The sequence below is a fragment of the Lontra canadensis genome, unplaced genomic scaffold, assembly GCF_010015895.1.
Source record: "Lontra canadensis isolate GAN:19392208 unplaced genomic scaffold, GSC_riverotter_1.0 scaffold1, whole genome shotgun sequence".
NCBI lineage: Eukaryota > Metazoa > Chordata > Mammalia > Carnivora > Mustelidae > Lontra > Lontra canadensis.
The window spans coordinates 27,256,977-27,284,411 of NW_022630995.1; the positions used below are offsets into that span (position 1 = coordinate 27,256,977).

The following is a 27,435-nucleotide window of genomic DNA, read 5'->3' on the forward strand; positions in this document are numbered from 1 at the left end:
AAAAGGAGCAAGCATATGCGAAAGGTTTTATTAAGTATTTTCAGTAATCACATTGTATATTATGCTAATGGTTTCCCCAGGTTTTGTGTGTAATATGGGATAAAACAAATTGCTAAATGATATTTTAATTCTATCTGCTGGTGAGAGGATTCTTAGAGCAAGATAAGGGAGATACAGGTGTAAGTTAAGAGATTAATTATCCTTAAGCCCTGATTTTAAATAGAAGTATCAGCATGAACTCATTAAGGCATTCAATCTTAAAAAATACACAGTCACGAATCTATGCATATATTTACTAACTCCAGTAACTAAAAAAGCCTAGAAAAAATGGCCAACCCAGTAACAATTAATATAGCTAAAAACTCAGATTTTGGTTTTGAAATTCCATTTCCTATCAAAGGAAATTGCGACTTTTTGGAGAAATGATTAATCTGTGGCAGGAAATGCACAAGATGTGCCTATCCTATCATACCAGTTAGCAATAATTTATCAGACTACTAGGGTTATATCAAAAAGACTTGAGGGCCAACTTGAAGAAGCTTCTACCAAAGCTGGGAAAATGTCCAGAATGAATCAAAACACATAAAAAATGTTTGAATCTATAAGAGCATAATGATACATATCTAAGAAAAATATGGGTCACCTTTGGAGGACGGTAGAGTGCCAATTTATTTTGTAACTGGTAAATAATGAGAAAGAATTCATTTATTCAGAATTTCCTAATGAAAGTATATTGCTGGGTGAGCAAAGAATAAAGGAAAATTTCTCTATATATAAATATTTTGACCAAAAAGAAAAAAAGGGAGTATTAGAATGGAAATAAACCAATTCTGCAATACCCAATAAAGTAAGGATATAGGTATTAGGTATCAGTGACTGATAGTATCACACCAAAAAAGAGGTAGTCTTGCTTTGTGCACTTGTGGCTAAAGCAGCACACCACCTATGAAGTAGTCTTCCCCCAAATAGCAAAACCGAATCCAGTTAAGCATCTAGATCCAATTACCACTTTATGGGAAATACAGAGAAATGTACTAAACGACACCATGGAAAAGACATCAGCAAGATCTGGCCTGTGGATCTACATCCACAGCTACAGGGTAAATGATCTGGTGGTTTCTTTAAACAAACTTAACAATGGGGAGTGCAGAGTTAGAAGAAAACTATAAATCAAGAGAAACGTAAAAAACCATAAAGAGGCAGAACTACAGTTTCATTTCTTGGATGATCAAAATGTCCAAAGAAGTAAGGAAGTGACTGCTATAAAAATTCAGAAGAATGGCTACTCTGGGGGAGTGGGTCAAGGGAGGATTGTGTCTGGAAGCAGACAGGTAGTTTCTGAAGTACCAAGTTACAGTCTCCTGATATGAATGGTGGTCACTAAAGGTTGCCTTATAATAATTCATTAAAGTATGTATTATACAGTTTTCTGAATTTGTGTTATATTTTAAAATAACAAAATTTAACAAACAGATTTATAAATTCCAGAAGTTCTACAATCTCAGAATGTGGAGAGAAGTATTTTAACAAGGTTAATGTATAACCTAAGGGAAAACTAGAAAGTAAGAAGTGCACTAAGCTACAGTTTCACTATTATAAAAAGTGTTTCCTCTAATGGTAGCAGCATTTTTGTCTTATCTATAAACTTGAGGGCTAGGAAGGAAAAAGAATAAACTGAGGTTAATTGAAATTAGGTGATGTTTGAAGGCTTTCTAGCTCTAACTTTAATTTCCTAAAAGTCAGTCAGCTTTTAATCAGAAAAATAAAGGCACCAATTTCAAAGAGGAGAAAATTTTGATCTAGGACTTCCTCTACAAAAGAAATTGACAGATGTTGTGAAGATGTAACTAAAGAAGCAAAACAGATCTTGGAAAATCAAAAAAGACTTATCAACTCTAAATGTAAACAGAATCTATTCAACTATCATTCCAAAAATAGTGTGAAATGGCTAACAAGGATTTGTATATTTGTAGAGAGCCATATGCCCACTCCTTTCCCATTCTCTCAATTTTCTATAATAAAATCATGGGAAAGGGAACAACTCCTATGATTTTAACTGTATCTAAAAACTCCATATGGCAGAGCTGGCTTTGACCACAACTTTAATAGAAGTAAACAGGGACTAGACATGGTGGGGGTGGGGGTGGGGAAGGGAAGGATATAATGAGTGTATCTTGTTTATGATACAGAGTCAATAAATACTTGTTAGTGAAAAGCGAATATAAGAAATTTTAAATTTTGGATCCAAGATAACAGCAAAATTCCTAGTTTCTCCATTTTCAGATAGTCTGATATCAAACAGCATTTTAAACTCCTATCAATATGGCTTTTATAAACATTTATCTCATCTTCTATAAATATTCAAAATACAGTGAATTAAAGCAGTACAGGACAAAAACCATCGCTAACTCCTATTACATTGCCGCCTCTTTCCTTCTAAAGTATGTTTCTACATTTTAATTTGTCCTGATCTATGCATTACTTTTTCTAAGTAGTCATATTTTTCCCTCTGACTTGGTGAGGACTTTACTTTGTTTACCTCCACTTCACTGAGTTCCCAATAAATAGGAATGAATATCTCTTTGTCAGAGCAGTTTAAACAGTCACGCCCAGGAAGCCTTAACTATACACAATGGATTTTTTTTCCCTTAAAGAGATGGATGGGCTGAAGAAACAAAAAAACCCTTGCAAGAAGAAAATGCAAAGAGGAATTAGTCCAGCCTTGAGTTAGTGGCATGACTGTGTTCATTCAACAGATGTTTATGGTGTGTCCCTTTGTGCCAAGCAACACAGTTCTTACTTCTCGTCCCATCTTCAAACTCCAAATACCACTAAATGCAATAAAAATCAAAGTGACCAGGGTTCCTGAGTGGTTCTTAATTTTGGCTCAGGTCACAATCTCAGGGTCACAAGATCAAGCCCTACTTCGCTGAGGTGGAGCATGGAGCTGAGCATGGAGCCTGTGTAAGATTCTCTCTCTCTCCCTGTTCCCCCTCATGCGTGTGTGTTCTCTCTCTAAAAAAATAAATAAAATCATAGTGATATTTCCAGTTGTTAAGGGAACTACCTTCTCCCTCTTTCCATGATCCTTTGAGTCCTTAAAGTAAGTACACCAAATTTCTAGAAGATGTTACAGGTTCATCCCCAGGATGGGACAATTGATTTATGTGACAATTTACTAACCAGTCCCAGGTTTAAAGTGCCAAAGGTACCTATGAACACATGGTGTATGAATCTTGTCTGCCTCAATTCCCTAACAAGAATAGAGAATCCCCCAGTCCAGTGCAGACCCTCTTTTTCAAAGTCAAGATATGAGGGAAAATTAGAAAATCCATTTGGCCTTGGACCCAAGAGATCTCAGTCTCTGATTCAGCTTTACTGGTAATTAACCTAAAGTTTTATTTTTTAAAGTAGGCTTGACGCCAGACATGGGGCTAGAACTCAAGACCCCATGATTAGGGTGCCTTGGTGGCTCAGTTGGGTTGAGCGACTGCCTTCAGCTCAGGTCATGATCTTGGGAGTCCTGGGATCAGAGTCCTGCATCGGGCTCCCTGCTTAGCAGGGGGGGTTCTGCTCCTGTCTCTGACCTTCCCCCTCTCATGCTCGCTCACTCTCATTCTCTCTCAAATAAAAGAAATGAATGAATGAATGAATGAATAAATAAAATAAACAGACTCCAAGATTAAGAATCAAGTGCTCTACTAACTGAGCCAGTCAGGCACACCTAACCGAATTATTTTAAATCCTATTGTATACCTGTGTCCGTTTTTTCAATTGGTTCAGAATTTTTTTTTTTTTTGGTTCAGAACTTCTAGTAGTATAAAATGATCACCCCAAACCACAATACCAATAAAAAAATTATGAGTCTGGATTAAATTAAGAGATTAAACAAAAAGAAACAAAACAACAATAAAACCCAACACGCAAACATGCAAACTTCTTTCCCTTTACTAAAACAACTAGAGGTACCAGGAATTATAAAATTGGGTTTTCCTGCCATCATATCATGGAGGGTGGGAGTTTGGTGGCTTAGTCACAAAAATATGCAAATTTCGCAGGCCGAAAAAAACCAGTAAGAACCCCAAAACAAAAAAACCAACCACCCAAAAGTTATGATCTTAACCTAATAAACAGCAAAAAAATCCTTGAGTAAAAATTTAAAATTATTTAAACCTACCTGATTCCCCTAAAAATTATGAAGCAGTTTAGAGAGACATACAACAAAATTTATATAAACTTAAAATCCTATGTTTTATTATGATACAGTAATCTCCTGTCCTGTTTTAGACACCACAATCTTTCCATTTTCCTATTTTCACTACCTCTCACCAAGTACTCAAAAAGTTCTAGAAGATTAAAAAAAAAAAAAAAAGCCTTTGGTCCTCAAATAATTTCTGTAAGGACGCTTTTCTATTATAATTCCTAATATGTCACCTTCTTCTCTATGAAAAGAACATATACTATCCAGTCTTTTTTTTTTTTTTAAGAGTTTATGGATTTATTTGTGGCAGTGAGGGAGAAGGACAGAGGGAGAGGAAGAAGTGAACTCCCCACTGAGTGGGGAGCTGGACACAGGGCTCGATCCCAGGACCCTGAGAACATGACCAGAGCCAAAGGTAGACACTTAACCAGCTGAGCCACCCAGGCTCATTCTTATTTCTGACAGTAGCACCAAAAGACATTTGTATTGCAGGGCTATGACCAACTTTCAGTATTCAAAACACAAATATTTACACATGCTATTCTCTTCCCTTCAGATTCCATTATCTAAAACTATTTCCTTAAATCATACTTAATTCACCAAATCATTGCTAAAACATTTACATATAAATGAATATGCCAAAATATGTATTTCAGTGCTTTTGTACCCATATTAACCAAATCTTTTTCTTCGACAATCAAATCTCAAATCTCTTCTTTCCACATAATGTCCTTTAATACTTTATCCTCCTCATATATCTTTGTTATTTATTGAGTTCTGAAACTGTCGAGAAATCTACATGTCCCGGATAGGGTTAATATTTTTCCTCATTGCTTATATTTGTTATGTCCCATTTCCTCTGAGGCTTCTATTCATTCTTACTACTGCTGGTCCTACCCCATTTCATGGTATTTTCCCCAATTCTACTTCTTTCTAGCTGCTCATACATCCAATCTGTTCAAACCAATATGATAGCTTTAGTGTCCAACCTTCACATACTTCAACTTTCAGTTCTTAAAAAAGCTACCACTCCTGTAAATAAGTCCAAACATTACCAGTGAACCACAACATCTTGTGTTTTAATGTTTATCAACTTCTAATAGAAAAGCATTCCCATTTCATCCTACAGATAAGTAAATCCAAAACTCAAAAGTCAGAAGAAAAAAATTTACATACAAAATGTCTGGCATTTGGTTCATTTTAAAGCACTTATTAGTTCATCTACATTAAGCTAAAACAATGACCTTCAGTTTTAGGTTGGTAAGAAAAATGATAAATTCTCTAAAGAAAATGCTACATATCATTTATTCCTTTCAGAAGAGCAATCCAATACATACCTCTGCAGAAAATAAGTTTCTTCTGGATTTATCCAAGAGAGAATGAATCCACATCATTAAAAAAAAAAAAAAAAGAAAGAAAGAAAGAAAGAACACGTGCCCTACAGACATCAATGACTCAGTATATCAAAAGGTATAAGATTTAACTATTAGATCATTTGCTGAAATTTAAAACTTAGTAAGAGGCTGTAGTTACCTCTTTTTGTAGGTGAAGTTTGAAGCAACTGTTTGGCTTTGAGGGAAGTACGAGGCAAATTTTTCAGCCTTTGCGAAGCTGTTGAAAAATAAGGAACTGTAATATTTGCCTGGAAGGACAAGATAAAGGCTATAGCTTCTGTAAACTTGAATATTTTAATACATACTTGAAAATTTATCAAGGAACAGAAACCATAAGGTGAAAACATGTTAGAAACCTAGAAGCAGAAGAATCTGAAAGTGATGCTTAGTGCATTAAGTCGGAAAGGAAAAGGGATGGAAATCTTAGTGCAAAGTGCATACTTAAAGAAATAGTTTCTTATGGATGAGAAAATCTACAATATGTAAACCAATCAAAATATCAAAGAGAAAGCAAACCACCGGCAAACATGCTACAGGACGCAAAGAATATAAAGCTAATTAAGTAAAAGTGATGAAAACAAGCACACAGTATAGAATAAAATAAAAGTAGTACTTGTTCAATGCAAAAAAGCAGACTTTGGCAAAGCAGTTATTGTTAGATGAACTGCCCTAACACAAAACAGTAATCCCCACTCAAAAAGGAGAAGAAAACTCAGAACGAGGCAGGTCCTCAAGGGAGCAAAAATCCAGGGGCTTTAATATATTCAACATCATCTTGCTGTAGAATAAAACTAATTTGCACTTTAGACTTTGTGTAGCAACATATCTGGGCTATGCTCATGTTAAATGGCGTGGATAGAGGGTGTGTGTTGGGGGGTGCACAGTGTGTGCTGGGGTTGACGGGTTTGGAGGAGTCCGAGCATCTGCTTCTTAAACTGATCAATGAGGAGTTCTAAGCTTTCTCTAAAACTCCTAATCTATTAACTGCAACAAACCTCTAAAATCTGGCATGTAAGTGGCAGCTCAGAGCCATCCAGAGTTAAAGCTCACTATAGTTTCATTGAACTGAAAAGACCCACATCTACCAGTACAGTTACCTATTTAAGTGGTTCTAAAATGTTACTCTACTGATTTTTTAAGTTGGACTTCTAGGATTTATATGCAGAGAGAAAGAGATCCTACAACCATAAATCTGGCCAGCACTTAAACAATCATCAGGTTGGCAAAGGAGTACCTGATAATATCCTCAAAGAGAATTAAGGAGAATTTCTCTTTTGCTCTATTGCTTGACTCTATTAATGCTTTTAAAAAACTTTAAATGCTTAGTGCATTAAGTCAGAAAGGAAAAGGGATGGAAATCTTAGTGCAAACTGAATACTTAAAGAAATAGTTTCTTGCAGATGAGAAAATCTACAATATGTAAACAATCAAAATATCAAATTTGTTCTTCACTAATAGTAAATATTTTTAATAAACATATTTGATTTCAAATTTTACAGTATTCCACACATTACTTAGCTAAATAATATACCAATTCAGCCTAAATACTTCCAGGAAGACTACTAAAAACTTCTTCAAATCTTAAAAAAAAATCAATTTTATAATTACTTCATATCTATCCCACAGAAATACAGGATTTTATCATCATTGAATATTCTCCACTTGCATAATTATTCATACTTCCAACCATTCATAGTGTCATTCATTTACTCATTCACTGCTGCTGCTTTTTTTCATTCTTTCAAATAGTTAATTATCTACTTTATTTCAGGTACTATTTTAGGTACACTGGATTTCTTCAATAGCCAACTAGATGATAAAATTCTTACTTTCATGGAACAAACATTCTGAAAAGAAAGGGGAAAGTAAAGAGTCAGACAGTGAGAGCTGCTAAGGAGAAAACTAAGTAGGGAAGGGAGACAAGAAACGGGAGATTTAAATTGCAATTATAAATGGGGTGATCAGGGAAGATTTCCCTGATATGACATTTGTGCAAAGATCTGAAGGAAGAGAGGAAGTAGGCCATACAGTTATCTGTGAAAAACACTGTAGGCAGATGGAAAAGCAATGGTAGAGGACCTGAGGTAAGTGTGCCTAGTGGATCTGAAGAACAGGAAGTATGCCACTATCACTGGAATAGAGAAAACGAGGGCAAAAGGTAATTATCAGTATGTATGTTGGCAATCCACAATACCTATTACCATTAAAAATTTTTTTAGTGAGGGTTTAATATCAAATATCATCTGTAATCTGTTTTGGAAAAGTCCTACTTAAATTAATAGCTGTAACTCCAATGGACTCTCTCAAGCTTGATGGGTAACAACAAGAGCATCCATAACAAGTAAAAACGATGCAATGGTTACCTGAAGAATCAGACTGCAAACAGAATTATGCAGTATACTCTAAACTTGTCTAATACAACAAATCTAATAAATCTGACAAAGAAATGAGTGATTTTCATAAGATACTGCATAGTGGTGTATTACTCAAATAAGAAAACTAAGTTTTTATCTGAATTATCACTCTTAATTTGATCAGCCTTCTAAAGACAAAATCATTTTTTAAATGATAAAGTGTAGTAAACAGAAAGTCTCCAAATCTTTCCACAATAATAGAATTCAGCATGTTAGCTGTTTAAAAATACTTGTTTCCCTGGTTTCTCTCTTAATATTTATATAATTCCAAATTAGCAAGACCCCACCATGAAAAGCAAAGATGGTACAATAAAAATATTATTCTCTCATGCTACGTTCGTTAAGTTAATGTCTTCCTCCACAAACCAATTCCGAAAGTCTCTGTATTTTTGTTAAACATACACCACCATTCTCCAAGTCATTCTGGCTCAAAGTTTTCTTTAATTCCATTTAGTCATCCCTATAGTTCTGTTTACATCCCCCTATTGTCTCCTAAATACCTAATTCAGACCTTCATCATCTTATTTTTGGATTAGGACAGTGTCTTTTTGGGTTTCCCTACATCCAATCCTTCCACTTTATTCATGTGCATCAAGGCAACAGTAGTGGAACTGCTGAACCAGGCTCCCCCCCCCCCCCCCCTCACTCCAGTGCAGGCAGGCAGTGAGTGAATGGTCTGTAAGGAATTCAGAGCAAAAATAAAACCAGCTTGGTCTTTTTTTTTTTTTTTTAAATCATCATCATGTCCTGGATTGATGATCAATGTTGGTGATAAAATGCTCCTCCCTAAAGAAAACAATTTGTCAGCCTAAGTTATAAACAATTGCTGCAGGTACCGTTACCTTTTAACAGCAAATATTAAAGATTTAAATGAACATACTTATCTTTTAATGTACATTGCATTTCACATGAAAAATAACCAGAACTCCCAGTTATATGGTCTCCCCTAACACAGGTAGATTCAACTACACGTTTCTTTCCAGAGTTAAGGTCACAGAGATGTGAAATCAAGCTCACTTAGCACACTACTATGTACTTCTAACCGCTTTTGTACAATAATTTTTTTCCTACATTTACACGGCTTAGAAATAAGCCATGAAGGTACAGTGATAATTAAGTCAATGAAACAGAATCTGAGTTACTTCAATTGTAATTATATGTGACTGAGTATTACTTGAAATTTTTCAGCTGTGAAGACATTTAAAAAATCATTAGATTTGGGGGCACCTGGGTGGCTCAGTGGATTGAGCCTCTGCCTTCGGCTCAGGGTGTGATCTCAGGGTCCTGGGATTGAGCCCCGCATCAGGCTTTCTGCTCAGCAGGGAGCCTGCTTCCCCCTCTCTTTCTGCCTGCCTCTCTGCCTGCTTCTGATCTCTCTCTCTGGGTCAAATAAATAAATAAAATCTTTTCAAAAAATCTTTAGATTTGATCCCCAAAGGAACTAAAATATGGACAAGATGGCAGTTTCTGAAATGTATTGTAAAATGGAAATTTATGAATTTCTGTCAAACTTATCATTATGTTGACTATTTCCTTACTTGTGCAACAGGTGCATTGTGGGGAAGAAGAAAAACTTTTCAGATTTAAAAATTGAAGACTATTCTTCAGTCAGTATGACTGAAGAGAAACTGATAAATCTGGCTATACTGTATCTTGAGCTTCAGTACACAAATATCAATTCTGAAGACGTTATTGGCAAATTTCCAGAAACTTAAACTATAGTATTCACTACTGTGACAGACCAATATGTAAAAACATTTTCCTTTTTTATAAAAAATGATTTAAAAATACCTTTTTGTAATGTTGATATAATTTTTTTACTGATAGTTATAAAATAACACTCAATAAAAAAGTATTTCTCATTGTCTGCATTTTCTCCAGCCATTATTATTATAACCCATTCTATTTCATTATTATTGAACATAATTTTGTCATATGGAGAGATGTTAAAAATAATTCCAGGTCCCAAATACTAAGTAAGCATAAGCCACTATAAAAGAATGTTAATCACTGCCAGGTAAAATGTTCAGTGTTCCCCCTAACTCTGCAATGACATTTTGTTTTGAAACTTTCATTGCTTATAAATTCTCATTCAGTCACCTTTCAATCCTCTCTCCCTCTCCACCTTCCATCTTCTCAGTGTTACCAAGTCACATATCCTCTTTCATTTTTAAAAATTCATCCAGATCTCATCACCTCCCATACCAATGCCTTTGTTCAGATATTCAATTCTTGCCATGATTGTACCAGAGCCTTCTAAATAGTTTCTAGTCTCTCAACTTTAATCCATTCTTCATATTACTAATAGAATGGATTTTCTAAGAAGCAACATTGATTAAAAGTCTACCATGGCTTTCCACACTTATAGGATGAAATCCAAATTCCTTAATATATTAAAAAACTCCCAGTCTGTGCCCTACATATTTCTCTCATCCTTCATCAATGGAAGCACTAACCATCCTGCCGCACCCTACACTCTAGTTATACAAAACCACTATAAACAGGGTGCTACTTTTCAGACTTCATTACCAATCCCACTGTTAGGTAAATCTGTCTTTCCTTTCTTCATGTGGTCTCGTAAGCTCCTCCTGAGTTAGCAGAAAGATAACTTCAAGAACATTCCTGAAAACCTCTTCACACACATAAGAGTTTAATACCTTTCTTCTGTTCCCACAGAAGTTTCTGCTAATCACTCCGTGATACTGAAGGGCACGTGCTCTCATTCATATCTATAATCCCACGGTCTATAACATAACAGATACCCAATATCTGTTGAATAATTAAGGACACATGAGTGATTGATCACTAGATAAAATCTGAACAGAGATCTGAACTAAGCATTCAAGATCCTCTGTAGCAGAGATCTAATCAAGTGGTTCTCAAACTTGAATATACTGCAGGATCAGTGAGACACTTTAAAAAAATATACATGTTGGGTAACCATCCCAGATGTGTTCAATCAAAATATATACGAGTGTCAGAAAAACATTTATAAAATCTCTTTGTAATTAGATAATTGACCATCACTGTGCTGCTTATTCTTAAAAAGAAATTCTACAAGTATCCCATTCATTCTAACATCAGCCCATTACACAGATTTATCATGACTTATTTGATTTTATAATTCACAATTATGTAAAATTCAATTGTAATCTTTTAAGGTTTGGTTCCAAGCGAAATCTGGATGAAAATTCCTTCCCCATGGGCCTCAGGGCAGTCTGGTTAGATGTAAGCTGACCACTGTCTTGGACACTCCCTCTTCAGTGAGAAGTCTGGAGTAGAATACTGATCATATAACTTTTCTCTGGGGGAACACTCTGTATCCTATGCAAAAATATTCTTCCATTTGACTAAATGTAAGTAAGTGGATAAATATTACACTGGATTATTTTACTCTTTTGTGGTAATTCACAAAGTATAGTTCAATAATGCTCCAGTAGTCACTCAGGAATATTTTCCAAGATGCCCACTCATTTGCAGTTAGGTCAGCATGATGTAATCAAAAAATTATTGGGAGGATATCAGGGGACTCAAAGAGTGGTTGGGAAGAGGGAGTAAAATTTGGTTTGGTTTTGCATTTTTCCAGTTATATGCTACTGCATGTGTAATACATATGGACATCTGCTTTCTCTCTATGAAAAGAAACAGGTTGTTGTGAGATTCAAATGAGATAATTCATGTGAAAATAAACATTTAAAACTACTAACCAGAGTTTTAAGTATTAAATTTTTTTAAACCAGCAGATTTTCTAGGGTTTTTCTCCCTTTTCTTATTTCTGAACCGATAATTCCTGTATCTTTCTGAAAACTAAATTTCCTACTGAACCTCTACTCTAGTAGTCTTAGCAAGGCACTAGTCTTTTGAAAAACTCTGTCCCTGACAAACATTCCTTCCTTTAAATGGAGAAACTGAGAATATATCCATGACCTCTGCAAAGCTCTGGTTTTCTTTAACTTTTTAAGTTACTCACATTTCAAATATAAAAGTTGGAAATTGGTAATAGCTATAAAAATGAAAATATATTAGAACTCTCATAATATTCATATTTGAATGCCAGCATCCACAATAATGCAGCCATAGCAAATAAGCATATAAAACAGTGATCGGCATAGTACAAGGCAAAGGAAGTGGTCCCGTAAGTGGAAATAACAGCAACCTCGCAAAGTTAGGTTCATGCAGACCAGCAAGTAAGAACCAAAGCTTTACCACTTAAAGGCTGGAAAAATAAAGACTTAAAGGAAAACAAAATGCAACATCTATTATACTAAACAACTGACACAAAAAATAAAAAATACTAATTCATGTATAAAACATATAAGACTTGCTATTACATTTATAAATAATTCTATATCAAAATAAAAAGGCTATTATGAAAGCAGTATATATACACACACACAGTAATTAAAAGAACACATACATACATTTCTATCAAAGATATATGTAAAATTTTAAGAAAAATAAGTATATTACAAAATATAATGTTAATTTTAAGCAAAGGCTTTACAATATTTTTATAAAATAAACAAGTTTTAAACTTGATAAAATTCTGGATTTACCTTTTTCCAAAAATATTTTTGGACTAATGTGATTTTACATTAAAATAAGTATTTGTGGAATTTTAATTGTAAATAAGCTTCACTACAGTTTCAAATATAAAAATAAGCACATGAAATTGACCAAAAAAAAAAAAGGATGGTACCGTGCTTTCTCTTTTGCTTATATACTGTTCAAATATTGAAATACACCACTATGAAACTGCATACATATTTTCTACTTAAAAGTAAATTGGTGATTAGAATCTCATTATTTTTCCCTACGTATTTTCTTTAATTATCAATTTCTGGGGAAAAAGAAAAAAATAATTCACCTATAGAAAAAATTCTAGGGAATCAGTAGGTAAAGAAGGCAAGTAATTATCACAAAGTTTAAGATATGGTCAATATATTTTTTCTATTAACATTTTTATCCTAGGTTCTCAACCTTTTATATTTTCTTCTATTTCTGCGAAGAATTTTTTTTTATTTCCATATAGCTTTGAGGTGCTAGAGTGGTTCAAATAAAGAACATACATGAGGGCATGAGAGAACAACCCTGAGTAAAGAATTGGTACTGAGAATTTACTGAATATGGTAAAGAGAATATAGATATAGCTAGCTTTAACAAAGAGCCGTGAAGCTGTCTCTGGAGATAAAAAGTTTTGAGAAATTGAGAACTTAACATTCAAACTAAGCACAAAAGGACAAATATAAATGATGTTTTGGATTATCTGTGCATAGGCTATAAAAGTGTAGCTTGTAATATGCATGATTTTTACTGCTTAATCTTAATGATACAAAATTTTCTTTCCTGTTTTATTAACATTATGCACTGTTTTTTGTTTCAGGCAAATATACCAAGGAGGAAAAAACCAGACACACAATGTCCTCTAGGGTCAAATTGACTTAATTTGTAGCCTTAAAGGCACAAAAGTTATCATTCACCATTTTGACAGAATTTAGAGTTCGAATTGCTACTTTATTTTTATTTTTAATGTTCTGTGATTCCCTATATTTCATACCAGTTATAAGTATACCATTTGAGTATCATAATGGCACTCTTACATAGTTTGTAAGACCTGGAATACTAAGCTTAAATTTTAACTTGGTTCAAAAACATGTTGCACACATGCAGCTGAGTAAATGAAGTACATAAATCTCTGTGTAATAATTTACCACAGTGCCTTAAATTTTAGGGCTCATCTTACAAAAAAACAGACAATATACTAACCAACTGACACTGGACTATTTTTAAATCTTAGTTCTAACCATAAATGTGCCAAATTTCGCTAGGTGGACTTGGATTCTTGAGCACACGGGTGTGAATCCTAACATGCTGCCTATAAGCCATATGATCAAAGATAAATTATTCAACCATTCAAAGGTCCTATTTCCTAATTTGCAAAATGTGTTAATAATTGTACCTACTTCACAGAATTGTTGGTAGGATTAAGCAGGAATATATATGTATGGTACAGCACAACATGAGTTTCTGTAATGTAAGTAATATCATATACAACTAGAAAATAAGGAAAATGTATCGATGTTATCACAAAAATCATTTGTGATAAAAATACATAAACGTATTTTTATTTCGTATTTTATTAAAATTAATATTAATAATATTAATATTTATTAAAATGTATCTTATTTTAATGTATTTATTATTAATTTATTATTTATGTATTTCAAAACATAAATGTATTTTTTCCTGTTTATTTTTGAGTCACCAAGTAACAGCAGCTTAACACAAAATATACAAAGTCAGCTAAACACAACAGAGCCAAGAAAGGGTGTAAAAGAATTAAAAAATAATCAAATGCTTTCAAATAAGTATTATTCAATAAACAAGTTACATAAATGAACAATCAATAACCTCATGTTTGTGCTATTTCTTCACAGCTCTAAGGAAATGAAGGAGCACATCACAGCTACCACTTCAACCGGTGACATAATGTGCCACAAAGGAATGGAATCAGACTACAAGACTGATGGAAGCTGTGGGATACATAGGGTGCATATTGAGCATTTCTAAAATTATAGAACTGTGATAGTTTGTTTAAACCTGATTGGATTACATGCTCTTATCTACTGTAGTTAACAAGTAACACTCTTTGGAAAGTGTTCAATTCATTTTTCATCACCTTGTACACCAAAGTACACAGTATCCATCTATTCCCTTATCACTTCTTGGCTCAGTCTGGCTCCTTTGTCTTAGAAGTTCTTTCCGCATGATTCTTTCTGATCTTTGTTTATGTTGCATATGTCTTCTTCATTCAACGGACTCAGCTCTTCCTTTTCATCAAGTTACCTTCAACTTTTTTTTTTTTTATGAAGTTCTATATTTGCTGGAGTACTTACTTTAGTCACTGAAAATTTAACATGCTTTTGATTATGCTAGTATTTTTTGCAGGATCATTATTGCTTTTTATTAATGTTCTAGTAAGAAAGCTGCTTGGGTTTTGTCTGTTCCAGGACTACTTCCCACAAAAACTTGTCATTTTTTAATGTGTAGGTTTCTAAGGAATACACACACACACACACACACACACACACACACACACACACTTAACCAGTAGACTTTGCTTATTTTAAAATTCTGGAGAGACCAAAGTTTCATTCAGATACAAGTACTGATACAAGTGGGTACTGTACTTTACTGCAGATATGGTTTAATATAGCTATTCAGTACAAAATTACTACCTATTATTTTCACTTTCCTTTAAATAACTGGTACAATAAAGGTACTTACTGGCTGAAGCCTGAGGTTGCATGCGAGGTATTCCTCCATTTGGCACTTGAAAATTTGAGTCACTTCTGCTGCTTTTCACTGAGTCAACTTGTGTACTAGATGGTCGGGACAGGTTTGGAAGACTGCGTCTTAGTTTTTCTGTAACATGAGGATTTAATGAAAAAGAAAATCAAACCATTCTTTTAGATGAAGAAAGAGTTAAAATATTAATTGGCAATCAAAAACTGAATTCTTTATTTAAGCATTCAGCATATTTTAGAAGAGTTAATAGGAAGTACATGTCTTCTAACAACTCAACCCAGGTTCTATAAATGGGTAGAACAAAACCTTTAAAAAGAGCCAGCAATCAATTAAATAAAAATCTACATACAGACCACTTCATGAGTAGGACAAAGCAATACTAACATAATCAAGTAAAATTCACTTTCTTCTTTATTTGTGTATTGATTCACTAGTAATAAAACAGTAAACTGACTAAACTTTTGATCTACTTGTCTGAAATACAAAACCCTGGTAAAAATTTGTGTTACATACTGAAATATGAAGGAAAATTGTTTCTCCAGAAACATTCTAATTACCTTCATTTTTAACACTGCTTGTCTGTAGATCTGTGGGATGACCCTGAAGTGAAAGGCGAGGTTGCTGTAAGCGGCTAATCATAGGCTGTGGGGACACTCTACTATATTCTATTCCCCGAGCAGGAGATCGTGAACGAGGTGAATTTCTGGGTGACTGCTTAGGTGATGGTCGAGGTGAATTGCGTGGTGATGGTGAAAACCTGTTAACAGCAGGGTATACTGCATGATGCATATTGTCATCTTCATCATCTAAACTTTGCGCATCAAGTTCCTGATCACTAAAAGTACCCCGCCTTGTAGAATTGCAAGATGAACCAGAACTGCGCCGAGATGTGGTGGCTGCATACTCTTGACGGAGACCTGACAATAATGAATGTGTTATTTCATTTCTTTAGGTATATTTTTAAACATTTAAATATTTTTGAAGTTTAAAAACAAAAGAATACCATTAAGAAATTCAAACAGGGTATAAAGTGTAAAGGAAAACTCCCTTTCCACTTGAATCATCTTACACATTCTCCCATATGCCTAAAACATTCAAAAAGATTATTTTTAAATAGAATTGCCCAATCCAACATTTTCTTCTTAAATCTGAAACCTATAGTAGAGACAGAATGATAAACTTGAAAATATTCCTACTCCTATAGACAATAATCGCAATTTGAGATCAACATTTAAGAAATACTAAGGGAAAATAATTACTGTGCAACCAATAAAAAGAATACACCAGTGGATAAATAAACTCCCTGGATACTAAATTCTTTGAATTGATGTTACTGATGAAGGAAACTTCTATCCCACCCTCAGGAATTCAATATTTGGGCATAAATGAATTTCAATTGCTTCACAACCCAAGACTTCAGTAAAACAAGCTTAAATTCTAAGCCATCAAGTACAAATTTTCAAAGGGCTCCCCTATGTATCCTGACATCTCCAGAAACACCCAAGGAACCTTAGGCCCTTCAAATAGTATAAAAACTTTTGGAACAAAAACAAATGTTAATATATATTCAATGAAGAAAAAAATTACTATTTAAGAAAGTACAGAATTTAGCTAATATTTTGAGCAAGTCCTGCTATAACTATGGACAACCTAATTTAAAGATCCCTACTATTATACAGTAGTATTCAAACTTTTAAGATGGGTACTCATACACAGATAGTTCTATCAATATGGTACCCAAAGAAGTGGGTAAGAATCACACCAGGGTATCTGTAAAATACAGATTCCTGGGGCCTATCTGGTCCTTCAGTCAAGCCACAAGTTTCACTAGTACCCAACAAGTTACTTAGTGTCTCATTACAGCAAACACAGCATTAAAGACACCTAACAAAAGACAGCAGACCAGTGAAGAGCACTGTTTTACAAAGAAAAACACAGATCCCAAAGCAGGCCCTCCAGTACTAGGGGATCCTCAGGAAGCAACAATCTCTATGGGATTGTGTTTTTCTCATATTAAAAATAAGGAGGCTTAACCAGGCAACAGCTAAAATCTGTAATTCTACATTTCTGTTAGAACCCCCCCCACACACACAAAAACAGGGCACCTGGGTGGCTCAGTTGGTTAAGCCACTGCCTTCGGCTTGGGCCATGATCCCAGAGTCCTGGGATCGAGTCCCGCATCAGGCTCCCAACTCCCTGGGAAGTCTGCTTTTCCCTCTGACCTTCTCCCCTCTCATGCTCTTTCTCTCTCTCAAATAAATAAAATCTTAAAAAAAAAAACCACACACATGCACACACACGCACACACACACACAAAAACCCCAAAACAAACAAAAAAACCCTGAAGAAATGGTACTTTAAAACATTTGCTTAAAAAAAAAAATAATTTGCTTAAACAAAACAAAACAAAACAGGCATTTGAAGGCAGTATAGGGCACATTTTTAGCATCTTTTTTTTTTATTCACCAGAAAAAGAAATATTTGTGCATGGGGATGGCCTAAAAAGAACGATTAAAGTAAGGCTAAAATTTCTTTTACTTGTTACCAAAACACAGTAAGAAAGTGACAGCAAATAGCTGGTTGAGTTGCTAACAAAATCCTGGGGTCTAAAAAGCCAGAGTTCAGGGGCGCCTGGGTAGCTCAGAGGGTTAAAGCCTCTGCCTTCGGCTCAGGTCATGATCCCAGGATCCTGGGATCGAGCCCCGCATTCGGCTCTCTCCTTGGCGGGGAGCCTGCTTCCTCCTCTCTCTCTCTGCCTGCCTCTCTGCCTACTTGTGATCTCTGTCGAATAAATAAAAAAAAAAATAAAAAAATAAATAAAAATAAAAAGCTAGAGTTCCGAGAGGAAATGAGACAATTAACTCTAAGTTATAGTGAGGAAGCATTCTTTATTCTTTCACATCCCTGACAAAAACTAGCCTCTCACTAGCTGACAATACCAGTCTCAGTGAGGAGTTATAATTACAGAAGAAAAAAGAGTACCATTTTATTAGTTTCTAGCGCTTAAGATAAATAAAGCAAGCACCAAATCTTTCTGTTTTTCTAAGAGAAGTAGTGTAAAAATGGGAAATGAATCAGTAGGATAACATTCCGCAGTTTCTTAATAAATGTTATAGCTTAATAAAACTACATATTTATATAAAGGGGCCTAATGTAGAAAGCATTTCATTAAGTTATAGCAATGCTCCATATTACCCTTAGCTGTCAACACTCTGAAATGTGTACTTCAAGAATCTTTTAATTGTAAAGATTAAAGGGGTCACTTTAGAGAGATGGCTTGCTTCAGAGTTAAGTCTGTGGTATTTTATGCTAAAATGTATAGTCAAACCATAATACTTTACTAAAAACATAAAACAATCCCATCCTAGCCTTTTAAAAATGTGTACCGTTATCAGTACAATTAGGTGAGGATATTTCACATGTTCAAGTTTTCCTGTTTCTTCAGGTTGAGAATCCTTTTATGATCTCCTGAGAATGACACTGTGATTTTCTTAGTCTGATTATTTTCACTTACTCTTTTCATTCCTCATCTTTATTTACTCACGTTTTGTGTACTGAAATATTTTTAAAAATCTTTTACACACAAATATGAAAAGTGCAACTATATAAATAAGAATGAATTGCCATTTCCATTAAAAAGAAATGTAGAGGCAATACTCTCACCACCATCTTAAAATGAAAGCCAGGGCATCCATAAACCCTTAATATAGTATGAAAAATTCTGTGCACATGTGCATTTTGGGATGGCAAGCGATATAATTTTTATTGGATTCTCAAAGATATCTGTGACCTGAGAAGTCGCAAGGACCACTCTGCAGCAAAGCAAGATCATAGGCTTCACTTCATTTAATGTCATAATTCCAATTTTCTCATAAAGGTCTTTTTTTTTTTTGTAATCTCTATCATATATTCTGAGATTATGTTCCCGAGAGAGAATAATTGGTTCTTGGGGTATGAAAAAAATCTTAGCTACCATAACAATTTATGGTCCTCATAGTACATAAAGATATGCAGGGTGGATCTGTGGTATTAAAATATCATGGTGGGAGGTGGTAGGCAAAAAGGAAAAAAAAATGTCTGAAAAGGCACTCCTGGGGGGCTAATAACAGAAAAAGGTTGAGAAACACTGATCTAGAATAAGAAAACACAAAGTCATAGGGTAATAACCACTCTAGAGAGTTCCTGCACAAAGTAACATGCAGGGTATGGTTACCAGTCATTGAAGCAGAGTATTATCTGCCTTTCTTTGCTCCCCACACAAGATGTTCTATGTAAAATGAACTCTGAAAATATGTTAATGAACAAGCAAGTCTATATGTTGAATAAGCCACTGAAATTTCAACATTTGTTACTATTCTTCCACATCTTAAGACCTATTTAATAACCCCAACAAAATTATATCTTAACTAGACCTCAACTTTAACAATTAAAATACTTACTTTCTTCCTGCATCCGAGCTAGAATCTGTACATCGGTTACATCATTTAGCTTATAATTGGATCCAATTGAATCTTCATCTAATTCTGAAGCACTTAACTCACTGTCTATAGAGGATTGAGGGCTGAGTGGAGGATTTCTGTCTGATGAACTTTTCAAATTACCTTAAAAAAAAAAAAAAGATTTGAAATTTGGTTAAACAAAAACTGAATAAACATCTGTTCTAATTAATTTTATATTAAATCTTTGATCCAGTTCACCATTATTCTGTTTTGTTTAAAAAATTCCCAAATATTGAAATTAAAAATTGACCTTAGTAAGAATAAAGAGGATGGAGCACCTGGCTGGCTCGGCAGTGGAGTGTGTGACTTTTATCTCAGAGCTGTAAATTTGAGCTCCAAGTTGGGTGAAGAGATAACTTAAAAAAACAAAAGATAAAATCTTAAAAAAAAAGAATAAAGAGGACTATAGGGTCTCCTTCATACATTATAGCATAAAAACAAAACATTTTAACTATAAATTATCTGTCCTCTTATGAAACAATTAAGCTTTTACCACAGTGCTTGGCAAGTAGGTAGTGTCCAATACATGTTAGAGGATTCCAACTTTTGTAAGACAGCCAGTGGAACTGCTTATAAACAGATGCATTTATGACGTGTCTTCTCCTCTCAAAGTTACTCGTTAGCAAATACCATTATTTTTTTCCCTGAATAAAAGCATCTACTTTTCCTAAGCAAGAAAACTATAATTTGAGGAAAATCAAGATTCCTTAGAGATTTAGGAGCAAACCAAAAAAGAACACTATGCTCATTTTTCCTGCATTATGCCATGTTTACAAAATCCCTTTGTCCAACTAGTAATGGGGATCCAAAGAGCCCTCTGAAGTGCAGCAGTGAAGCCCAAAGATGGAATTAAGAAAATAAATAGATTTATAAAAGGATTTAATCACTCAAAACAAAAAGGGATAGAAGACAGGTCAGAGGGATAAAGGATATACTTATTAACTTATAAAATAATAATAATTTAGTTATAAATAAATGGTTTAAATACTTAGTTATTTTAAATATTTATTTAGTTATAAATAATAACTTATTTCTAAGGAAATGCTTTCATCGGATCATCAACTTCTGGTGAAGCATAAAGTCCCAACACTGTTACTAATATTTCTAATACAGGCTGATTTGAAATCAATCAATCAATCAATTCCCAGAACTCTTTACCATAAAAGTCAGCTTTCACAGAGTGTTATATGTAATTGATGAACCCCTAAATTCTACATCCAAAACCAACTTTACCATATATGTTAACTAGAATTTAAATCAAAACTTGAAAAGAAAGAAAAAAGCTCCAACATGAAAGGACTATAAGAAGAGTTAATGTGTACATTATGAAGAAGAACACAGTACATATGATAGGAAAAGTACTACAAGGTCAAGCTCAAATAGTGCCCAAATAAAATTCTTTATATTAAACAAATATTTTTAGGATGCAGTCATGGGTGACATAAATAGCAGCAAGTGACAACTTACTTACAAAGTAAACAGCAGGATCAAGAGTCAACAGACTAGGGAATACACAGGTCAAAAATTTGGGGTGGTTAACAATAACCTTAGTTTTTAAGGAAGCTGCAATAATTAGCCATAACAGCAGCAGCAGCAAGAGTTAACCAGGGCTTGAATTCCGAAGAACAGTAAGTCAGAGACAACCTGTCCATCACAGAACCACAGTAAACATTCTTTCCCTGAGTTATAGCAGTCTATCCCTCCCCTATCATTTAGGGCTCCACTCTGTCGGCACAAATCACATATGGCCTTCTACTTCTCGTTAAGTGCAATATCAAAGCTTATTAAATAAAGCTTGAATTGTTTAACAAAATAAGTGAAAATAAGAGCTCTTATTTTTAGTGATGCTGGGTGACTCAGTTGATTAAGTGGCTGCCTTTTGCTCAGGTCATGATCCCAGGGTCTTGGATCAAGTCCTGCATCCAGCTCCTTGTTCACTCGAGAGTCTGCTTCTCCCTCTGCCTACCACTCCCCCTGCTTGTGTGCTCTTTCTCTCTGACAAAGAAATAAAATCTTAAAAAAGAAAAAAAAAAAACAAACCCAGAAAATGCTATTTAAACAAAAAGAGCTCTTATTTTTAGCTTTTACAGCCCAATCAAGCTATTCGGCAAGCATCTATTGGTTAAGAGAATCAAAAGCTTGTTAATCTAATCAAGCAAGATCTACAAACTTAGTACATGCTAAAAAAAAAAAACTTCATGGATGTAACCTGGTTTATCTGTATCCCTGGGACCTAGAATAGTACCTGGTGCTCTTCACTGATATTTTCTCTAAGCACTTAAAAGAAAAGAACTTGAACAACTGATGATTACGTTATTTTTGAGGTAGCGCAATAAATTCCTTAATTATTCATTTCATTTTCTCCTTACCTGAATTTCCAGGAAGTATTAGCTGTTTGACTATAGGAGGTCTCACTGGGGTTGAGGATGGAGAATTGAAACCACTGCTGTAAGGGCTACTTGCATTCGGACTGTAAGGACTTGTATAACTCATGGAGTTGAAAGGATTATTATATAAATTCTGCCTCTTGAGAGCTGTGTTAATGAGAAGGGGAGAAATCAAATTTAATAACTGAGAAAAGTTAACATTTTACTTAAAAATTTTTCTTATTGGAAAATTCATTTAAGTCATTATCTTAATTTAAATACAGAAACGTTCTTATAGTAGCAGGAGGAAATACATCAAATTAGGAATTCCAACAATATATTTCCATTACCTTTAATTGTGCTATGCAAATAAAACAGCAGCTACACCAAACAACAAAAATAGTATCACAGGAAGAATATCTTTTCAAAAAATTATTAGCCATTAAATTAATTTACTCCTATCTTGTCACAAAGTTTGTTCCAACTGTATCAACCCTGAATGGCCTTAAAAAATAAGATGAATGAAAAAGTATATTTATGTTTTCTCATTTTTCTGGAACAAGCATGTACTGCAAAGAAAAAAAAAATCCTATGAAATGAGATTTACAAACAGTCTTCCAGGGATGCCTGGGTGGTTCAGTCAGTTAAATGTCTGCCTTCAGCTCAGGTCATGATCCCAGGGTCCTGGAATCATCAGGCTCTCTGCTCAGCGGGAAGCCTGCTTCTCCCTCTCCCTCTGCCTGCTGCACCCCCCCCCCCCCCGTTTGTGCTCTTCTGCCCTGACAAATCAATAAATAAAACTTAAAAAATAAATAAATAAATAAGGGATTCCTGGGTGTCTCAGTCAGTTAAGCCTCTGCCTTCAGCTCAGGTCATGATCCCAGGGTCCTGAGATAGAGTCCAGCATTGGGCTCCTTGCTCAGTGGGGAGCCTGCTTCCCCCTCTGCCTGTCGCTCCCCCTGCTTGTGCTCTCTCTTTCTCACTCTGTAAAAATCTTTAAAAAAAATAGTCTTTCCAAGGTTTGGATTTTTGAAAAAATAATAAAGGAATATTGACTACTTAGACAAGGTTAAAGTGAAACATGTGAGAATTCTTTTTTTTTTTTTTTAAAGATTTTATTTATTTATTTGACACAGGGAGAGATATCACAAGTAGGTAGAGAGGCAGGCAGAGAGAAGGGGGGGAAGTAGGCTCCCTGCTGAGCAGAGAGCCTGACTTGGGGCTCGATCCCAGGACCCTGAGATCATGACCTGAGCCGAAGGCAGAGGCTTAACCCACTGAGCCACCCAGGCGGCCCGAGAATTCTCTTTTTAATAGGAAAAAAGCCTCCCCCAGACCCAGTTTTCTGACCCAAGAATACTTCTGCCAAAAGAGGGGAAAAAATTTATGCTATGCATATAAAATTATAGAAACAGTACCAAAGTAGAACTAAGATACTGAGTGCAATTATATACAAGAAATACACTTAAAATAATACTTATTTCCTCTATTCTAGAACCTATAGCTTATTCAATACTTCTAACCACTGGCAAAGCAATATGTAGAACATATAGACAAATGTGACATGGCACTACTTTTTAAGAGGCTTACAACCAAGTAGTGCAGGCAGAAAAAACCCAATGATTTCAGGGCAAAATGAAACGAGTACTATCATGAAGGTGTAAGGGGCTGTGGAACTTTTGAGATAAGAGTAATTCATTACAACCGAGAGAAACCAGGTAAGCCTTTTTGGAATGAAGCCCTGGGGTAGTCTTGAAGAGGATGAGCAGCAATGTGATCGACACTGAAAATGAGCAAAGGCTGTGTTTTCAGCTGTGTTTATAATAGGAACAAAAGCAGTGCCTTGAAAACACGTAACATGTTCAGGGAGAAAGAGTGAGTAATATAGAAAGGTAAAGCACATAGCTGAGGGACAAAACAGGAAAATCCGGCTGGGCTAGGTCACGGAAGTCCTGGAAACTATGCTTAGGAGAATGACGTTTATTCATATCAGTGAATTTTGAGCAAGAGTAATATGATCCAATCACTTTAGGAAGAAAACTGATGGACATTTTTATGTTGAATAGATTGGACTGAACCAGGCAGTAGAAGTGACAAATATAAAAAAGAAAAAAAAAAAGAATAAGTATTAAAAACTAGAAGGATCACTAACGGAAACAAAGTAAGTCTTTAAAGTGTCTTTAAAGTTTCTGATTTATCTACGGGAAGAGTGGTGCTTTGGAGAGAAGGAATATATTTTCTGTTTAGATTTTCTGTTTAGTTGGATGATATAGAAGAAGCTGGACAATGCGATTTTGTCCATATTCACCATGAGACAACATGCCACACTTTAAACATACTTAGGAAGTAGTATGTGCCATGATCTCAGGAATACACATCTGAGCAGAAATTGGGGTGCTAATTTCTCCCCCTTTACTCTTTGATCTCCTTTTAAGCTTATTCTCTTCTATTTGGCTATTTGTTTAATCATCAGCATTTCAAGTCCTCAGCCCTTTTGTCTTCTCACTCTATATTTCTTCTCCTAAGAAATCTCATTCATACCCATGTCATCAGTTATTATCTGTATTCCCAAAACTTGCCATTATTTATATCTCCAGTCCTAAACTTTCCTGGTCTTCAGTCCCGTATGTGCTGCCCATTTAATGTCTCCTCTATGGGTCTGGCGAATGCACTTCAGAGGCAACATTTCCAAATTCAAACTCACGATTTTCCCACTAACACTGAATTCTCTTTCTGGGTGTATTACCTCAGAATGATTAATAACATTCATGCTGTCACACAAGCTGGAAACCTAGATCATTGCTGATACTTCTCCCAAATGTCCTCAAATCTGGTTCATTCATTTTTCCTACCACATCTTTTCAGCTCCACTACCATCAACACACATTGCCCAGCTGTCACGATCAACCCCCCTTAAAAGCACCCTATATTCATTCACTTTTGGCCCTTTCCAATCTACTCTCCATACTACAGCTAGCAACCTTAGCCAAACTGCAAACCTGATCATGTCTTCCTGCCCATACACACCATAACCTTGAATAAAACTCTCCAATATCTTTCTATTGCTTTTAGAAAACATAATCTATAAGGCCTTAAAAAGTCTGGCTCCTACGTATCTTTCTGGCCATACCTCAGATCTCTCCCTTCCTTAGTCTTCTCCAGCCACACGCTGGCTTGTTCCAGGTCGTCAAATGTGGGCCATACTCCCCACAACATGCTCCCAGACCTCCCACAGAGCTTTTGCACATGCTGTTTTCTCTACTTGGGATGTTTCTCCCTCTTTTGCCTTCCCCCTTAAATCACTCACGTCTTTCTGAATCTTTAGGATTCAGGTCAAACATTGTTCCCTGAGGAAAAATTCCTATTTCTCAAAGCTCAAAGCACTAGGCACCATTCTTTCATTATAAATCACCAGTTATAAAAATTATAGTATTAGTACGTTTCCCCTAGTAGAAGACAAACTCCATGAGTTCAGGTACAGTGTTAGTTTTTCCTCATCATGTACCCTCTATCCTTTCCTCAAAGTCTGATACACACCAGGCTTTCAGTAAATGTTAACTGGATATATACATGATGAATAAGATTAATCTTAACAGACGATCTGGACACCTTATGAATGGATGAAATAATCAAAACAGAGGGAATCCAGGCAAAAGAGACACGGATCACCATAAACTTAAAAGGCAGGCAGATGGGGGACAGGGAACTAGGAAACTGAATGGATACAGAATTTTAGTGTGGGATGATGAAAAATTTCTGGAGATGCACAGTGCTGATGGATGCACAGCAATGTGCATACTTAATGCCGCTGAACTGTATACTTAAGAAAAGACTGAAGTGGGAAATTTTATGTTATATAAATGTTACCATAATGAAGAAAGTTGGACAAAGGAGAAAGCCCCTCCAAAGAAGACTTCAAAGAAAACAGCAGGGAGGATAAGAAAGGGCAAAAACCACAACGCACTATCATAAAAGAATAAAAGCAGAACATCTTAGGGACAAGAAGTAGCACAGTGCGAAGAAGCTGAGAGTGACAGAGCAGAATCCATTCTCTTAGAATACAGTAGCTCTATTTCCAGGGAGCTCTGCCTTATCAAAGAAATACACCTGAAAAATAATCTCCTACCAACTTGGAAACAGGGGGGAATTTAGGACAAAGGTTCAAACGTGCAATAACCAAGTTATTCTTCTTTTAAATATACATTACAGGGGTGCCTGGGTGGCTCAGTGGGTTAAGCCTCTGCCTTCCGCTCAGGTCATGATCTCAGGGTCCTGGGATCGAGCCTCGCATCAGGCTCTCTGCTCAGCAGGGAGCCTGCTTCTCCGCCCCCTCTCTGCCTACCTCCCTGCCTACTTGTGATCTCTCTCTCTGTCAAATAAATTTAAAATAAATAAATGAATAAATAAGTAAGTAAATAAGTAAGTAAACATTACATTTGTAGCTGCAGCTGCTGCTCTGTTTGTAAGCATAAACTCTAACCACTGTTAAATCCAGGACATGATTACACCTAGTTCAAGAGTAACAGTTTCTCTTACATAATCCTACTATCTTTAATACCTTGTGATAAAATAAAGCAACAAACTACTCCCTCAAACTGCTATTTTTGAGGTGCTATTTTGGTTTTCTCCTTCTAAGTGCAACTTAACTATTTATCAATTCTTAATAGTTCCTATTTCTTAGGATGTTTTAAGCCAAGGTTTAGTAAACTATAGCCTGTGAGCCAAATCTAACCCATCACCTCTTTTGGTAAATAAAGTTTTACTGGAACACACCCATCCCAATTCACAGTCCACAAAGCCTAAGATGCTTCCTATTTGGCTATTTACAGAAAAAGCCTGCCAACTCTTGTTTATAGGTTTACTTAACTATTATCTGCCACACCCATTAGAGTACAAGCTCTGGTCTGTTTTTATTCATTGCAATACCCTAAGAGTTGAGAACAATATGTAGCACATAATAGGTTACGAATATATAGTACTGAATGAAGAAAATTCCTAACTATAAAATATACTTACATTATTTCTAAGGTGAGACAGAGTATCAGTTGTTAGTAAAGTTTTTTTATTAATTATTTTTATTAACAGATAATGTATTATTTGCTCCAGGGGTATAGATCCGTGAATCGTCAGGCTTACACACTTCACAGCACTCACCATAGCACATACCCTCCCCATGTCCATAATGCAACCACCCTCTCCACACACCCCCTTCCCCCGGCAACCCTCAGTTCGTTTTTTGAGATTAAGAGTCTT

General features: G+C 35.2%; 1 protein-coding gene across 3 annotated transcripts in view; it reads right to left on the reverse strand.

Annotated features, from left to right (window-relative positions):
• SLAIN2 (SLAIN motif family member 2) overlaps nucleotides 1-27,435 on the reverse strand; it is a 94,441-nt gene that overhangs the window by 17,367 nt on the left and 49,639 nt on the right. For 2 of the 3 annotated variants that reach the window (XM_032852180.1, XM_032852161.1), the window contains exons 3-7: nucleotides 22,186-22,350; nucleotides 19,757-19,918; nucleotides 15,875-16,234; nucleotides 15,297-15,434; nucleotides 5,735-5,812 (exon numbers count right to left, since the gene is read on the reverse strand). In XM_032852180.1, the coding sequence (XP_032708071.1) occupies nucleotides 5,735-5,812; nucleotides 15,297-15,434; nucleotides 15,875-16,234; nucleotides 19,757-19,918; nucleotides 22,186-22,350 (903 nt within the window). The remainder of the gene's footprint in view (nucleotides 1-5,734; nucleotides 5,813-15,296; nucleotides 15,435-15,874; nucleotides 16,235-19,756; nucleotides 19,919-22,185; nucleotides 22,351-27,435) is intronic. The other variant, XM_032852172.1, reaches the window with a different exon arrangement.